At 36.8% G+C, this 18,729-nt stretch overlaps 1 protein-coding gene across 2 annotated transcripts in view; it reads right to left on the bottom strand.

Annotated features, from left to right (window-relative positions):
• Positions 1-18,729, bottom strand: part of NUP133 (nucleoporin 133) — a 59,930-nt gene that overhangs the window by 38,340 nt on the left and 2,861 nt on the right. For both annotated transcript variants that reach the window (XR_012374334.1, XM_025850785.2), the window contains exons 3-11: positions 16,457-16,560; positions 15,003-15,110; positions 13,305-13,439; positions 12,524-12,694; positions 10,516-10,671; positions 10,138-10,208; positions 5,391-5,538; positions 4,251-4,398; positions 3,139-3,296 (exon numbers count right to left, since the gene is read on the bottom strand). Coding sequence is in view for 1 of the 2 variants with exons in the window: in XM_025850785.2 (XP_025706570.1) it covers positions 3,139-3,296; positions 4,251-4,398; positions 5,391-5,538; positions 10,138-10,208; positions 10,516-10,671; positions 12,524-12,694; positions 13,305-13,439; positions 15,003-15,110; positions 16,457-16,560 (1,199 nt within the window). In the remaining variant the exon portion in view is untranslated. The remainder of the gene's footprint in view (positions 1-3,138; positions 3,297-4,250; positions 4,399-5,390; positions 5,539-10,137; positions 10,209-10,515; positions 10,672-12,523; positions 12,695-13,304; positions 13,440-15,002; positions 15,111-16,456; positions 16,561-18,729) is intronic.

Raw genomic sequence — 18,729 nt, 5'->3', positions numbered from 1 at the left:
AACAAATGGTGTTGGGAAAACTGGACAGCTACATGCAAAATGAAACTGGACCACTTTCTTACACTATACATAAAAATAAACTCAAAATGTGATTAAGGACCTAAATGTGAGGGCGCCTGGGTGGCTCAGTCTTAAGCATCTGCCTTCGGCTCAGGTCATGATCCCACGGTCCTGGGATCGGTCCCGCATCGGGCTCCCTGCTCAGCGGGAAGCCTGCTTCTCCCTCTCCCACTCCCCCTGCTTGTGTTCCTGCTCTCGCTGTCTGTCAAATAAATAAAAAAAATCTTTAAAAAAAAAAAAAGGACCTAAATGTGAGAACTGAAACCATAATAATCCTAGAAGAGAGCAAATGCAGTAATTTCTCTGACATTGGCTGCAGCAACATTTTTCTAGATATGTCTCCTAAGGCCAAGGAAACCAAAGCAAAAACAAACTATTGGGACTATATCAAAATAAAAAGCTTTTGCAAAATAAATGAAACAAAGCTAAAGGACAACCTACTGAATCTCATTGTAAATGACATATCTGATAAAAGGTTAGTATCCAAAATATATAAAGAACTGATAGAACTCAACACCCAAAAGACAAATAACCCAATTAAAAAATGAGAAGACATGAACAGACATTTCTCCAAAGAAGACATCCAGATGGCCAACACATGAAAAAATGCTCAAAATCACTCATCAGGGAAATGCAAATCAAAACCACAATGAGGTATTACCTCACACCTGTCAAAAAGGCTAAAGTCAAAAACAGAAGAAACAGTTAAGTGTTGGTGAGGATGTGGATGAAAAAGGAACCATTGTACACTTTTGGTGAGAAGGTAAACTGGTGCAGCCACTGTGGAAAACAGTATGGAGATTGCCCAAAAAATTAAAAACAGAACTATCATATGATCTAGTAATTCCACTACTGGGTATTTACCCAAAGAATACAAAAACACTAATTCAAAAATATATTATGAACCCCTATGGTTATTACAGCACTATTTACAATAGCTAGATTATGGAAGCAGCCCAAGTGTCCATCAACAGATAAATGGATAAAGAAGATGTGATATATACATACAATGGAATATTACTCAGCCATAAAGTTTGCCATTTGCAACAAAATGGAAGGATCTAGAGAGTAAAGGCTAAGTGAAATAAGTTGGTCAGAGAAAGACAAATACCATATGATTTCACTCATATGTGGAATTTATTTATTTTTTAAAAAAGATTTTTATTTATTTATTTGACAGAGACAATGGCAAGAGAGGTTCGGAACACAAGCAGGGGCAGTGGGAGAGGGAGAAGCAGACTTTCCACCGAGCAGGGAGCCCAATGCGGGGCTCGATCCCAGGACCCTGGATTTATGACCTGAGCTGAAGGCAGACGCTTAACGACTGAGCCACCCAGGCACCCCTCATATGTGGAATTTAGGAAACAAAGTAAACAAAGAAAAAAAAGAGACAAAGTAAAAAACAGACTCTTAACTACAGAGAAAAAACTGGTGGTCACCAGAGGGGGGAGGTGAGTGGGGGATGGGTGAAATAGGTGAAGGGGATTAAGAGTACATTTATCATAATGAGCACTAAGTAATTTATACAATTATTGAATCACTATATTATATACCTGAAACTAGTATAACACTGTATGTTAACTACACTAGAATAAAAAAATAAATAAAAATAAATAATATGGATCAACATACAATTTTTTTTAAAAAGATATATATAATTCAGGGATTATATTTTGAGTAAAATTATCTGGGGGTTTCTTCATAACCCATACAACCTTTTATAGGTTTGCTCTTACACAATTCATTTCATTGTGTATTACTAAGAATAATGGTTGATTTCAAGCTCAAACAAGGATTTAGAAAAAATTTTAAAGAAGCAGAATACTCTAACGTAGCTTCAGAACATAAGGCGATATTATAAAAATCACATGACTACAAAGGAATAAAAGTAAAAAACATTGTTACTTTCTGTTGAAACTATCATTTTAATTTTGAATTATAAAAATAGTCTATATAGTTCACATTCTATTCAAGTGTAAATTACCCCAAATGATATTATTTTTATTTATTTATTTTTTTTTTAAAGATTTTATTTATTTATTTGAGAGAGAGAGAGAATGAGAGATAGAGAGCACGAGAAGGAAGAGGGTCAGAGGGAGAAGCAGACTCCCTGCTGAGCAGGAAGCCCAATGTGGGACTCGATCCCGGGACTCCAGGATCATGACCTGAGCCGAAGGCAGTCGCTTAACCAACTGAGCCACCCAGGCGCCCCAAATGATATTATTTTTAGTCTCCTATAAGAGAATGATACAAATCTCCAGATCAGGGCATTTCATGTTTCAAGGTGAGAGAAAAAAAAAATGTTTTTTTTTCCCACTCTCCCTGTCAAAATCATCCCACAATAGCAAGAAGTGCAACCACCTGAACACCTTTGCTTCCAGCTACAACACATGAAGATGGAAACCAGAAGAATTGGCAGAGAACAGAGTAGAGAGGAGACAAGCAAACTGGTGTGTGTGGAGCAGGGACAGGTCCTGGTGGGGATTTGTGGACTATGAAAAGGAAAGTTCCAAAATGACGGTAGACGCAGAGTTTCTAGAGATTTGACTATGGGGAAAACCATACTGACGGGCATTTAAAGAGCTCCTGGAGGCTGTGAGAAGTTGGGCCAGATATTAAAGAAGAGTGAAAGCAAATATAAAATTAGTCCATTAAACACTCCAAGAGTCACATAAAGCTGAGTAATGAAGGAAATGTAATCAACATATTACTTGACTCAGTGAACCATAAGTAATATTCACACTGTCATTAAAGGAAAAAAATTTATATTGGGATGATAAAGGCAGAGGAAGGGCTAGAAGTTACCCTAAATCCTTACCTTCTGTAATAGGAAATCAACAGATGTCTAATATTGGTGAATTAAGAGATGGCAACACATGATATTACTTATATATGGAAAAAAATAGCAGCAGAAACAGCTAAAAGACTTAAAAGAAGCTACTTCTGGAAAGGAGGACAAAGGAGATGAGGGAGGTAAAAGAACTATGTTTTCATCACAACTCTTTTAAAACTGTTAAACTAAAACATTTGTGGGAAATACCCTGATAAAAATCTTAAAATTTTATGGAACCACATTACCTCATTGCTGGGTCCAGCAACTGAAGATGCTAGGGAATCTTCAAGATCTTCTGCTAATATGGACACACCTTCCCTTGAAGTAATAGACACCAACCCACTGTTTCTCGAAAAAAGGATAGGAAAACCACCGCAGGAACCAGCTCCTAAAATACTATCTCCTAAAAGAAAGAAAAATACACAGACATACATAACAAAAACATGCTTTCTAAAATCTACTGCCCTAAGCAGAGAATCATCTTGATACACTAAGAACTTTTTTTTTTCCCTTTACAATATTCCTCCTACTTTGAACTCAGCTTTTTAATTCCAGGTCAAATGTCAGGAACCTGTTGCTACTTGAAATAGCAGGCTCTGTGTCCTTCAGTTTGGGGACAATAAAAACTAGCCTTCCAAATAGCAGTGAGTATAATAAACCAAAAAAGGAAATTATTCATTCTGCAAAACTCAGAATGACAGCTTTATCAATCCAGTGGAGTCCTCTTGCCCTCTTTCTATCTTTATTTATTAAGTAGGTCAATGGAGAAGGGAAGTGTCTCAGCTTGCTCAATTCCTTATTAACATTCTCCCTACCCAAAGTCAAGGCTCTTGCGTTGAAACTAGAAAATCTAGGTTCCATCCTGTTGCCTCAGTTGGATTTTGCCCTCTGCCCAATCTCTTTAGATAAAAATCCTGATTAAACTGCCTGCCTGGCTTCTTTTTCACTCCTGGCTGGCGCCCCCCACTCTCTACCGTCATTCCAGCCCCTTTGCATGAGTCCAGCACCTGGGATTCTTCTTAGCCAGGGGTCTGGACAAACTTACTTAAGGAACATCATCTCAGAATAAATTAACCTAACCAGGAATAAGCAATTACTTTTCTTTGTGTCAGAGTTTTGCTTCCTGGCCTCTTATGGGGGAAAACATTACTATTTTTTTGCCCATAAATGTAACAGTTTGGGAATTTTACTACCCTTTTGATATTTCAGTAGGGTTGTGACTTCAGCTACTACTGCTCTGGTACTGTCTCAATAACACCTGGAGGCATGCTGAAAACACCACTTACAGAAAGAGAATAAAAACTGCTACGAATGACTAATGAGTCATTAATCATCCTTTCTGAAACTGATACTGTACCTTGTGTGTTAAAGACAATTTTCTCCCGAGGAAGAGAAAACTTCCCAGTTCCTGTGGCGCACACATAGACAGCACTTTCAGTATACAGATAGGCAGTCTGATTTGAAAAGTTTGGGACCATTAACCGACACATAATCAGGTCTTCAGACTGAAAAACGTCAGATTACATTTAATGGTAATTAAAACAAAAATACTTGTTTGTGTAATTTTGTAATTTATAATTTTATACACTATCTCATAAAAATGATAAAATAATTCAGATTGTCCTTGTCAAAACCTAAACACTAGATGATTTACAAAATATGACAGGTTAAGTTTACAAACATCAATTAAGAGAAATCATTTGTCGAGTTGTAAACAATCAGCAAATTTTGAAAATTCCATGGTGGTAAGATTTTAACTAAAAGCCTATAACAAATGTGAGAAAACAAAAAGATTAATTTATTATTGATTTAAAATTGGCAAATACTTTATAAGTGACCCGTGGTGAACATTTTGGTTCTAACTTCCCTGTGAAGATATCAAGTACAAGAAAATTGAGTTAATTTGTTTATATATAAAATCAGAAGCACAAATAGAAATACAACCTAATTAAATGAAATCAGCAAATGTTAAAAATATATACTGTTTGTTATTAAAGAAGTAATTTTATTTCTTTACCCCTCTTTTGCATTGCCTGAAAAATCTTAACACTAAGCATGTTTTTCTTGAATAATCAGAACTATAAGGTTTGTCTGAAACAAAAGGACAAATTAAACGACTTCCTTACAGTATTTAGTTACAGTCATATTAAGAATAAAGACTTAACAAAATTAGATACTATACTATATAAGGCTAAATGAAATGAATTTACAGTTAAGCCTTTTCCTTATGAATATCATCATTATTCAACAATATTTACAATATTAAACGATTGCTTGCTATCAGCTGCTTCCACTCTCATCTGTCTTTAGCTAAGGCTGTGCAAAAGAATGATTCTAAAATGGCAAACAAAATGCAATGCCTAAAAACCAGCTATTTAAAAATATTTCCAAGCCCTCCAGGTGAATCTCTCAAAAGAACCTGACCCTACAACGGTTAGTACAAACAATTCAGTACGTTACTGTCATTTTTAATTTAATTTACAGATAGAAATCTTACCTGAAAAGGTGGATTATACTGAGTGACTTCTACAGTTACCGCATCAGACATTTGGTGGCCATTATCTTCTACTGTTATCAGAGAGTAATAGATGAGACATGGATTGTCTGCTGGGTGCCATGCGGCTGCCAAAATCAGGAGCCCATCACTAATCAATGAAAAAGAAAGATCTGCAGCCTCTTGGAAATCAGTCTGTCAGTTTCTTATAAACAGATACTAACCATATGACCTAGCAATCCCACTCCAAGATATTTAAAAATAAAAACTTACATTCACACAAAAACCTGTGTGCAAACAGCTATAGTGGCTTTATTCATAATTACCTAAAACTGGAAGCCCAATATCCTTCAACTGCTGAATAGATAAATCCTGGTAATTTTCTTTTTTTAAGATTTTATTTGAGAGAAGAGAGTACAAGTGGGGAGAGGGGCAGAAGGAGAGACAGAATCCCAAGGAGACTCTGAGCTGAGCATGGAGCCCAATGCGGGGCTCAATCCCTTGACCCTGAGATCATGATCTGAGCGAAATCAAGAGTCAGGACATTTAACCGACTCAGCCGTCCAGGCACCCCAAGCTCTGGTAATTCTACAGAGTGTGCCACTACTCAGCAGTAAAAATGAAGAAACTATTGAATGCACATCAAATGCATTATGCTAAGTGAAAGAAGCCAGTCTCGAAAGGCTTTATACTATATGATCCCATTTATAGGGCATTCAGAAAAAGGCAATGTAGTTTAACTACAGGGACTGAAAACACATCAATAGTTGCCAGGGCTTGAAAGTGAAGGGGGGTTTGATTACAAAGGGACATGAGGAAATTTTGGGGGTGATGGAACTATTCCATATCGTCATTGTGTCTTACAGTCAAATGAGTCTGCATTTGTCAATTCACTAAATTATACACTAAAACAGGTGAATTTTACTGTATATAAAATACAGCTCAATAAATCTGACTTTTAAAAAAATCAACAAATCATCAAATGCAGGACCGGCAAAGCATAGCCCTCAAGCCAAACTGTGCCCAAGTGAGTTTTTATAAATGAAGCTTTACTGGAATACAGCCATGCCCACTCATTTCTGTATTATCCATGGATGCTTTCATGCTATTACTGATAAGAGTAGAATAGCTGCAGTGAAGACCACATGCCCTCAAAGCCTAAAAGTGTCAGTTTGGGGCCCTTCAAAGAAAAGGCTGCCAAACCCTGGCCTAATCTGTTCTTTAAAGCTTACTCTGGTCCGGAGGAACACTTTGTTTCTAATTTTAACAAACAGTTATAGAAACTTCAATGTGAAAACAAACCTTTTTCTATCTTAAAGCTTATATGTTTCTCTTAAGTCTATCAAAATTGGTGCCCTCGGGGCGCCTGGGTGGCTCAGTCGTTAAGCATCTGCCTTCGGCTCTGGTCATGGTCCCAGGGTCCTGGGATCGAGCCCCACATCGGGCTCCCTGCTCCACGGGAAGCCTGCTTCTCCCTCTCCTACTCCCCCTGCTTGTGTTCCCTCTCTCACTGGGTCTCTGTCAAATAAATAAAATCTTAAAAAAAAAACAAAACTGTTGCCCTCAACAAAGAATTAAATGGTCTCTAATCTCAACCCCTCCAAAACATTCAGTAGGATTTATTATCAGCAACTTTCATTCAAGTCTCAGAAATATTAACGGGGGGCAAGCGCCCTCTACTGACAACTAAAAACAAGAAACAGAAGAAAAAAAAAAAAAATGAAACCCAGCTAGTGATTAAATGACATCACTCCAAATCAAGCAATCCTAACATGGCTCTCATTTCTTTTTCCCCTGTGATCTTCACCCAGCTCCTGGACTCTTATCATTTCTATTTGGACTCTTGAAAGGAATCCAAAAATACTGGCCCAAACTTGTAACATATTGGCAGTGACCTAAAGAGCTAATATAGGATATAGAAGAATGTTTTGCATAAAAAGGAACTAATAGATTAAAGACCTAAATGTGAGATCTGAAACCATAAAACTCCTAAAAGCAAACACAGGCAGTAATCTCTTGGACATCAGCCTTAACAACATTATTTATGGATATGTCTCCACAGGCAAGCAAAAGCAAAATCAAACTCTTGCAGCTACACCAAAATAAAAAGCTTTTGCACAGTAAAGGAAACTATCAACAAAACAAAAAGGAAACCTACTGAATGGAATTTCAAAAATGATATATCTGATAAGTGGTTAGTATCTAAAATACGTAAAGAAGTTACACAACACCACCAAAAAACCCCCAAACAACCCAATTTAAAAATAGACAGAGGCCATGAATAAATGTTTTTCTAAAGACATAGAGATGGCTAACAGACATGTGAAAAGATGCTCAACATCAGTATTCATCAGGGAAATACAAATCAAAACCACAATGAGATATCACCTCACACCTATCAGAATGGCTAAAATAAAAAGGACAAGAATTAACAAGTGCTGGTGAGGATGTGGAGAAAAAAGGAGCCCTCACATTGTGTTGGTGGGAATGCAAACTGGTGAAGCCACTGTGGAAAACAGTATGGAGGTTTCTCAAAAACTTAAAAACTGAAATACCAGATGATCCAATAATTCCACTACTGGGTATTTATCCAAAGAAAACAAAAACACTAATTTGAAAATATATATGCACCCCTATGTTTATTGCAGCATTATTTATAACAGCTGAGACATGGAAGCAACCCCAGTGCTCATCAACGAAATGAATGGATAAAGAAGATATTACACACACACGCACACGCACACACTCACACTCACGATGGAATATTACTCAGCCATAAAAAAGAATGAGATTTTTACCATTTGTGACAACACGGATGGAACCAGAGGGTATTATGCTAAGTGAAATAAATCAGACACAGAAAGACAAATACCATATGACTTCCCTTATATGTGGACTCTTAAAAACAAAACAAATGAACAAACAGAAAAACAAAAGACTCTTAGTTGCCAGAAGGAAGATGGCTGAGGGGATAGGCAAAATAGATAAAGGGGATTATCAGGTGCAAATTTCCAGTTACAAAATAAACAGGTCAGAGATGAAAAGTACAGCCAAAAAGACAAAGACAAACAAAAAAAGAAACCGAGTGAGGTCCCAGATAATGTGGTCCTGAATGTACCAAGGAGGGAGGCAGAGTTGGCTATACCTAGGATAAGGCTCTGTATTGAAGTTACTCTAAAGACTGTATCACTGGAGTGCCACTGACTCATGGAGACATGTCTAAAAGAATTCCTTAGAGTGGTGCTAGACCAGTTCTTTTTGACATCTTTATAAAAACATCTTCACATTTAAAAAAAAAAACATGAAGCAATTTTAGGTAGCAGAGATGACAGGTAGATAATCTAAATTTTGCAAATCAGTAAAAATTTAACAATAAATTTTTACATGAGTATATACAAGATAATACACTTAAGACTTAAAAAATCCAATTTCACATCTAAAATGAGGCTATCTGAGCTCTGTGTCAGTAATAATCTAGTAAAAGAATTTATAAGCCTATTCTCTGAAAATATATGCCTAGGTTGCATACCCGGCCAAAACGAGCAAAAGATCAAGGAGCATCAGTGAGCATGAGGAAGACAAACACTATTCTTAAATAGAAGAAAGGTATGCAGATACGGACACTCTGTATGGATCACTAGGAGAACAAGAGCTGTGTCTCAAGCCCCACAAGCATCTTGTTAGCATGACGACAGTGGGGGAGAGGAGCCTGGTCTCTGACCCAGTCCAGCAATTCTTAAGCACGTTTCTCTTCTGTTTTCAGTCCACATCTCCATTCTGAAAACTATGTGAAAATGTCTGCATCATATGCCCACGTGCGCTGTGTCCTAGCAGCAGTTCTAAATTTCTGAAAGTCTGGTAAAGATACATGAAAACAAATTAAATATATATTATTTTTACCTCTTTGATAGTTTCTATAAGGTTTTCAGAAACTATAAAGAAGGATCTTACTTTCTCAAGAGCCTAAGAAAAATTATACAGACCTGCAATATCCTTCCAAAAAACAAGTAGAATTTGTTCTACTAAATAAACTCAATTACTCTAAAACACATAAAAATTGCTCTTAACTTCTGGTAAGTTGTGTTTTGAAGAATGACAAGTCATATATTTGTACTCATTATGAACTTTCTCATGGAAGCCATGTTACAAATGGTTTTTAAGTTCCATATGACCTTTGGTATTAAAACTAAATAATCACACAGGATAAATTAACTTTATCAGACTAACCTAGGATCTTAAGCGCCACTTAGAGCATTGTCTCTAAAAGGAAATTCACAGTGAATACAAACCCTGAGTGAGTTCTCACTTGTACTGCCAAGACAAAACCTCACCCTACCTTCCTTTCTTCAATATCACCACAAACATAGGCTTAGTAAAGCCAAAGGGCTGGAGAAGTATGTCTGGTATCTCCACTGAGAAGAGAAGGATGGCAGCATGGAGTACACACAGCAGCAGGGAGTGCATCTCTCAGCGTGAAGAAAGAAAACCTCCAGCCATGAGAGCAGGAAAGATGAGTCTCAAACTAGGGCAGACAACTAATATAAGAATATGCAGCTGAAAGCTGAGAACTGCCTATATTTCTCAAATGAACCAGCATCTCTAGAAAAGGACACAAAACCATTTAGTAAGGTATAAAAGTATGATGAGAATAGCATTAGAAGAACAGATAGCAAGGTTGCTCATCATTTTACAATAAACATTATTTATCCAAACAACTACCTATATTCTTGATGACAAACTAATCGCTTACCAGTTTTGCTTCAAATCCAAATACCGAATATTGACCCCTTCTTTAATAGCTTCATAGTTACTTTCAGATCCCTATATGAAAATATCAATAACATAAGGTCCATGAGTGTAAGGATCATTTCTTTTCACCTTTGTATTCCCAGCACCTACTAAACAGTTCAAATAGTTATTGAATAAATAATATGTGCATTTTAAAAACTACCAAGTAAATCAGTGAGCTCCAATATTTCTAGGGGTTGAACGCCCTATTTCTGCTTATCTGATCGCTAAAAGCTACACTGCATTGAAATGTGTTCTAATAAATAAAACAATTAAAGAAACTAGCATTCTCATATACTCAAAAATGTGAATTACAAAGATGAGTATGATTTTTCCTTACCCAAATAGCATCAGTAATGTTTTCCTTCAGGGCTCTATTTATATCCCAACTATGTGCTTGTTTTTCTGAAGAATCATCTAATTCCCATTTACTGATGTTTGAACTTGTCAGGCTATAAAAGCTTGCTCTCTCTCTATCCCAGAGGACACTTGAAAGCTGTATGGAGAGGAGAGATGAAAAAAGTTATGTTTATAGATTTTTAAGTTCTAATGTGAATGAACTACTTTTCTGAAACTCAAATTTTACATATTTTATAAGTATTCCATTAGTAATCCTAGCAGAATTCTTTGTTTAGTATTCAAAGAAAGGAGCGATCCTAAAATGGACCTTGAAGGCAAGGTAAGATTTCCATAGGCAGAAATACAAAAGCAGACAGCCCACAAAGAGTACAGTTGTGGGAAAGTTATAAGGTCTTTCAGAGAACAAGTAGTCCTGTTACATTGGAATGTAGACTATAACTAGAAAAGTAGAAATAATGCTCAAATGAAAAATTAGGGACACACAGCAGAGTCCTGAATGTGAGTTTGTAAACCTAGTAAACAAGATATTATCAATGGCTTTTGAACTTAAGAGCTGTGTTATAGGAAAACAAAAGTGGCAAGTTTGTAGACAGATTATTTCACCTTTTCAAGTATATACTTGGTTATGAAGAACAGTTATGTTTTTAGTTGGGCACACAACTGTTTTGACTTAAAGCCCTAATTTTCTCCATTTCTCCCGTCACCATGTTTCTGGCCACTAATGGGATAAGGGAGGCAACAGAGAGTAAACTGAACTGGCACCAAGAGCTTAGGGGAAATTTACCAAGAGTGCAGATCAGGGCATAACAATGGAAGTAAAAGATAGGGATGAAAATGAGACATGACAGAAGTCAAATCTATAGTACCTGATAAGTACGGAATTTGCTATAGCAGGGGAGACACACACACACACACACACACACAATGAAGAGTTTATACCGGGGTCACTGAAAAAAGTGACAGGTCATGAACAGAAATAAACAGGCCAAAAGAGAAACAAGTTTTATACACACTTTTGGTGTAGAAAATGTGAGAGAAGAGGGAATATGAGCAATTTGTTTTCAGACATGTTAGGTCGTAAGGTTCGAAGACCATCAAGAAAGCAGATGATGAGAGCAACCTCAATTAGAAGGAAATAGCACAGGGGCGCCTGGGTGGCTCAGTTGTTTAGCTTCTGCCTTCAGCTCAGGTCATGGTCCCAGGGTCCTGGGATCGAGCCCCGCATCGGGCTCCCTGCTCAGTTGGGAGTCTGCTTCTCCCTCTCCCACTCCCCCTGCTTGTGTTCAGGCTCTCTATCTCTCTCTGTCAAATAAATAAATAAAATCTTAAAAAAAAAAAAAAGGAGGAGGAAACAGCACAGTGAGAAGAAAATGTGCTTTCAATCAAAGAAGCCTGGGCACATATCTGCCATGGAGTAGTTGTGCAACCTCAGGCAGTTTACGTAAATGTCACTGAGGTTATTTCCTCATCTGCAAACTGAGGAGAAAGCACTCTACGTTACAGGTCATCATATTACTCGAGATAACAAATATAGAGCCCCTAGCAGAGAGGAGATGCTCCAGGTTCAATCCCATCTGCCTCCCTTCACTATTCCAGAGCCTGAGGCAGAAGCCCAGCTGACAGATCTAGATTTGAGTCATCCACACAAATAGCCGGAGTCATGGGAGTGGAGAACACATTTCTGGTTAAGTCAAAAAGCAAAACTGGTCCTTAAACACATTTGTAATTTTATATAACAGTTTTAATGCAAAGAATGTACATATAAGAGAATGTGTATGATTTAAGAATATTAAAGTTACAGGGTTTGTGAGAGGGTTAGTATGAATTCATTTGATCACGATAAAAATGCTTCACTGAAAAGATCAAAAGTTTTACTTCATATACGCTAGTGTTCATACAGAGGCAATACCAACTTCGTAGGAAACTTCCAACTTATTGATTTCATGAAGAAACAAGCTTGTAAAACAAAAATCATTTTATCAACTTACGATGAGATCACTACTTGGAGATAAAATTCCCAAAAGAGAAGAGACCTTCCGACCAATTCCTGAAAGCATGCCTTGTCCTTGAGGCAGAATGTGTTGATGAATTTTTCCTAAACTATCAGGTATCAGCCGAACCAGCTGGCTTCCCGATGAGGACAAAATAAAACTTCCTCCCTATGAACAAATATTGTAAATAAGTTATGCATCTATAACTAAGAACATTAACACAAAATGCTTTGATACAGAAACAAATCATCTATCATCTGTACCTTAAAACAAATCTAAAAGAATAAAAAAAGAAAGTGTCATTTTACTAAAATGATTTACTTATGAATACTATTACATGATACTATTAATTCTACATAGAGAAACTGGTTGTTTTTTTAATTGAGTGGTTTTTTTTTTAATTCTGATTTTTAAACTATAGGTTCACCACACTGCAGGTTCAACAAATCAAGTATCACATTTTGTTCTTTGGTAAACTTGCGAAGAGTGCATTAGCAAGCCATTTTTCATAATGTCTAAGGGTCTAAGTCACTGTCAGAAAATGTTTCTGAAAGAAATGAATACCATGGGCTACGATCTAATATTGGTATTTCAGAGTCCTAGAAGGGCTTTCCTTTGTCCAACTGTTCAACTCCTAGACCCTTACCTTCTTCTCTTGCCTCTTTTTGATCCCCCTCTGGCCTGTATGGTCTATCCAAAACAATTTTTAGTCATTCACATATCACTCCCAAGCAAATCACAGCTTCCCAATAAATATGAAAGAAAACCCATTATATACCTGCACTGCTGTTAGGAAACTGTAAGTCTTATCACCTCCCAAATCTACAAAGGTCTCTGTGTAGATATCTTCACCGGCAAGGCTTGGCCAATAGCGGATGGATCCTTCTCTGGTGGCAACCATGACAGCAACAGCCTTGAAACAAGATCATTAACACTTGGCAATCACAGTAAAAAGGACCCTGAAACTGGGAGTCTGGTGACACTGATAAAAAGAAACTAGGGGAATTTATTATTTAACAGAAATTAGGGGGGACAAAACCCCTCCTTTTTATATTTTAAAAATTATCAGACTATAAATTGACTTTCTTTCCCTTTTGTTGTGCAGTTCTATTAATTTTAACACTTGTATAGACCCATGTAACTACCACCAATATAGGGACACAGCACATCCCAAACTCCCTAGTGCTAACTATCCCTTAATAATCACATCTTTCCCCTATCTTAACCCCGGTAACCAGTTTCCACCATTATAATTTCATCTTTCTGAGACTGTCAAGCAAATGAAATCATATAGAATGTAACCTTTAAGCACTGGTTTATCTCACTTCAGCATGTCTTTGAGATGCATCTGGGTTGTTGCTATATTGAGTTCATTCCTTTTTACTGTTGAGTAGTATTCCATTCTGCGGATGAAACCCGTTTGTTTATTCATTCACTTGTTAAAGGACATTTGGGTTATTTCCACCTTTGGCTATCACAAATAAAGCTGTTATGACATTCGTATACTGTTTTTTGTGTAAACTTAAGTTTTAATTTCTATGAGGTAAACAGCCAGGAATGGAATTGTTGGGTCATAATGGCAAGTGTCTTTCAACTTCATTGGAAAGCGAAAATCAAGTAGCTGTACCATTTTGCATTCCCATCAGCAATGTATGAGTTCTAGTTGCTCCACATCCTTGTCAGCACGTGGTAGTGTTAGTATTTTGTATTTTAGCCATTGTAATAGGTATATTGTGATATCTCACTATTGTTTCAATTTGCATCTCCCTAAGGGCTAATGATGTGAACATCTCTGTAATACCTTGTATCTTCTTTGGTAAAGTATCTGTTCAAGTCCTGTGCCCTGTTTTTAAATTGGGTTGTTTTCTTATTAAGCTTTGAGAGTTCATTTTACGTTCTAGATACAAGTTCTTTGTAGGATATGGCTTCTGAATATTCTCTCCCAGTTTGTAGCTTGTCTCATTCTTGTCACTGTCTTTGACACAGCCAAGTTTTTAATTTTGATAAAGTCCAATTTATCTATTTTTTTCTTTTATGAATCATGCTTTTGGTGATTTCCAAGAACTCTATGTCTAACCCCAGGTCATGATGATTTTCTCCTGTTTTCTTCCAAAAATTTATAGTTCTATGTTTTACATCTAAATCTACGATCCCTTTTGAGTTAATCTTTGTATAAGGTAGGAGGTTTAGGGGGAAATTATTTCTTCCCTTTTTTTTTTTTTTTTTTTGCATAAGGATGACCAAAGGTCCCAACACCATTTACTGAAGAGACTATCCTTACTCCACTGAATCACTGTTGCAGATCAAAGGGCCACCTCTGTATCTGCACACTCTATGTGTCTATATGCCAACACTACTGTCTTGGTTCCTGTGGCTTTACAGTTATGTCTCCGAATCAGGTTGGATGATTCCTCTAATATTACAACTCCCTTATTTAAAAAAAATATATATTTAAATAAGCATTTAAGTCACCTACCTGAGTAGAATGTGCTTCACCTGCAGTATCAGGATAAGAGAGAGCCACCAAGTCAGCACTCCAGTGGAAGTCACTAGGCGGCAGCTGAAGTTCTTTGCAAACAGATAACTAAAGAAGAAACCCAAACAAAAAATCTTTCACCTCAAATCCAAGTTTTTTGAATATGCACCTGACTTCACTATTTTCTTTCCCTGCATATTTCAGGTTCTGATTCACTGCTGGAAATACCATTCTATAAATATTCTTTCTTCTCACATCTTTTTGATCAGGCTTTCATCAGGGCTTTCAGTAATTTCAAAATAAAATATCTTAAGAGATACAGAATCAGGAAAACTTAAGAGGTAGACCAGACACTGAATATCAACTAGCCCAATACCTTTCTGGACTAAAAAAAGTCTACTGGTTAAGAGACCTATGTATGGAATTTTCCCAGGCTAGTCTTGATTCGTTTATTTGACATCTAAAATCAGAATGACCACAGAATAATTAATTATACCAAGTTGTTCAGAAAATATTTCTTAGCCTCACCCAGATGTCAGGCTCCTTCTGCTAACTCATCGCGGCCCCAGGACATCTCCTCACCTATGCTCTCAACTACAAATACTACGTTCTAGGCAGCAGCAGTACAAAAGCCACAGATGTCAAGAGTTCAGATAATCACGAATCCCCAGTTCCAACAGAACAATGGCCCAGTAACTAAAGACCCGTGATTGGTGCAAGGAAGGATGCCTGATATGGAACACACAGGAAAATTAGGTTGCTGACAGTAAGTTCTTGGAAACACAAATGATAATCCTATGTGAGAAACTTGACAACCGAAAGTTAAACTAGTAACTACTAAAATTGGTATCATTTTTCCCCTATTTTTAAAAGACTTATTTACTTATTTGGTGAGAGGGGAAGGGAAGAGGGAGAAAGAGAATCCTGAAGCAGACTCCCACCTGAGCACAGAGCCCGACACAGGGCTCAATCCCAGGACCCCGAGATCATGACTTGAGCCAAAATCAAGAGTCGGCGGCTTAACTGACTGAGTCACCTAGATACCCCTGTTTTTCCCTATTAAGCATCATTCAGCCGATTTAGTGAAAGAGTCCTATCTTAGAAATAAATAAATTCAATTCATTAGCTTATGTGGATGGCATTTAGCCTTAAACTTCATTAGGTAGACTGACATTACATTTATAACATTCATTAAAAATTTTGAAGTCTCCAATGTTATTAAATGTAAATAAGATGGATCTAGTTTAAAATTATTAAATGGGAGAAACTTTTCCCCCCCAATACAACAATGTATATGCATGCTCAGTATTTCATATAACAAAAATGCAAATCCATAATGTTTGAGTAGATTCAGATTACTGTCCTCTAACAACTCTAAAGCTTTAGGGTAAACACTAAAAGCCAATTGGTAATCCTCTCCTCTATCTCCTTCTAGCTTTCTAAACAGCAATTACCTTAGTAATAGGTGACAGAGCAATCTTCCAAATAATGAGTTTCTCTTTGCAGACCAGACAAGCCCATCCACCTCCATCTATGTGAACAGTCAGCTGATCATCAACTTAAAAAAAAGTACATAATTAAACTTAAAGCATTAATAAGAAAAACTGTTAAAAAAAAGGAAAAAAAAACCTTAAAATTCCTTATACCAAGATCTTTATAGCTACACTCTTTATATATGTTTGTCTATATATATACATAAAAAAGTAATTACCACATAAAAAAAGATTCATTCACATCAAAAATGCTCTCGAGTAATTCAAGAGTTATAAATATCCAAAACAAGAAATCCATTTAACTTTGATAACCACACTTAGAAATGTATCTGAATGCAAAAAGTATATTTTGGACGTAGGTTTAGTATCTTTTAATATTGGTTATAAACAGGTATCTTACTTTCTAAAATATTTAGTAACACTTGTAGTTTTATTTTGATACAGCAACACAAATAATGATCTCTCCCATTAAATATATTAAAAATTTCAAGGAAAAACTGTTCTTTCAAAATAATGTGATTTTCAAATACTTTCTTTAAAAGTATGATAAATCACTTCACTATATGCAGACGTCAAGGGTTACACTCCATATTTTTTAAAGAGTTATTTAAAGAGTTATTTATTTATTTTAGAAAGAGAGAGAGAGCACAAGGGAGGGGCAGAGGGAGGAGAGGAAGAGAATCTCAAGCAGACTCCTCACTAAGCACAGAGTTCCACACAGAGCTCAATCCCACGACCTGAGCTAAAACCAAGAGTCGGCCACTTAACCGAATGAGCCACCTAGACACCACGTGGGTTACATTCCATATTAACTAACAAAACTAAATTAGTATATTGCTGTCGTAAGCATTGGTGGTAAACCTCAGTGTGTTAGCCCTAGAAATTTAATTAATTTGAGCTCTGCTCTTTGCCTAAAGAAGAGCAAGATAAAAAGCATCAATAATGTACAAGCTAAAATACTAAGTCATGCCTAGGCTAAGTGTGGGCATTTTGCTGAATTAGCATATCTGCTCAATATTTTCTTTTCCTGAAAGCAATAAAGCGGCTCCAAATACTCTACTGGTAAGCCCTTGAGGTCTCTGACTTAACAAACAGCACTTGGTAGGTTTCCATATAGGGAAAAGTTCTTCCAGTTTACACACCCCTCAGTTTAAACATCCTAATTTCTAGGGACTCTCTCCTCTGAGGCTGTGTACTATTTATTAAAAGTCTGGTGGCATGAACCAGGAGTATGTTAAAAGGTTTAAATATAATTTAAGCTGAAATTTTTAGAAGAGTAAAGAAAAATATATATATATTTAAAACAAAAACAGTGCAGGGCGCCTGGGTGGCTCAGTCACCTTCAGTGGTTGCCTTCAGCTCAGGTCATGATCCCAGGATCCTGGGATCAAGTCCCGCATCAGGCACCCTGCTCAGTGGGAAGTCTGCATCTCCCTCTGCCCCTCCCCCTGCTCATGCACGTGCTCTCTCTTGCGTGTGCTCTCCCTCTCTCTCTCGCAAATAAAAAATCTTAAAAATAAATAAATAAAACAAAAACAGTGCATGACAGAGGTTAGTGGAAGTTTAGTTGTCTGAAAACCATTGTACCTGAGTTCTCAAGGACTCATAGGGAAGATAGGCAAGTTCAAGTTGATGAGAAATATTCCTTTCTAGAATGGAGTATTTTAACCTTTTTTGATTGTCATTCACAGTATGAAATACATTTTATATCATGATGCATTCACATACAATTTAAATAAAACAAACAAGCTATCAAACATTATATGAAATGCACTCTGATATTTTTTAAGTGCTGGCCATGAGCCACCAAACTGGTATCAGTTACTACCTGCAGTTTGAAAAACACTGTTCCAGAAAATCACAAAAATCTAACTGTATCATAAATAATGCCTTAGGAACATCACTGAGGATGCTCTGAACTTTGCTCTTCGAGTCACCCAACCCCTCATCCTTACTGCTGCCTTTCTAACACTTGTGTGACTGCATCTTTCAAACTTCGACTCTAATTCTCGGCCAACAGAATCTTCTAAAGATACACCACACTGATAACACAAATGTGTACATATAACCTCTGGGATACTACACAGGATCCAGAAATAGACGTAGTAAGACTTGACCTTACTGCATTATCACACCCAATAATGTGAGGCAGTGTTTTGGTTTTTTTTAAAGCTAAACTCATACACCCGATCAACTTTTGAAATCAGACCGAGTTTTGCATATGCAGTGTTTAC

Source organism: Callorhinus ursinus, unplaced genomic scaffold (assembly GCF_003265705.2).
Source record: "Callorhinus ursinus isolate GAN/ISIS: 27379988/994484 unplaced genomic scaffold, GSC_fseal_2.0 scaffold32, whole genome shotgun sequence".
Classification (NCBI taxonomy): Eukaryota; Metazoa; Chordata; class Mammalia; order Carnivora; family Otariidae; genus Callorhinus; species Callorhinus ursinus.
The sequence above is the reverse complement of the archived record's forward strand: the minus strand, read 5'-3'. Positions and strand labels throughout refer to the sequence as shown.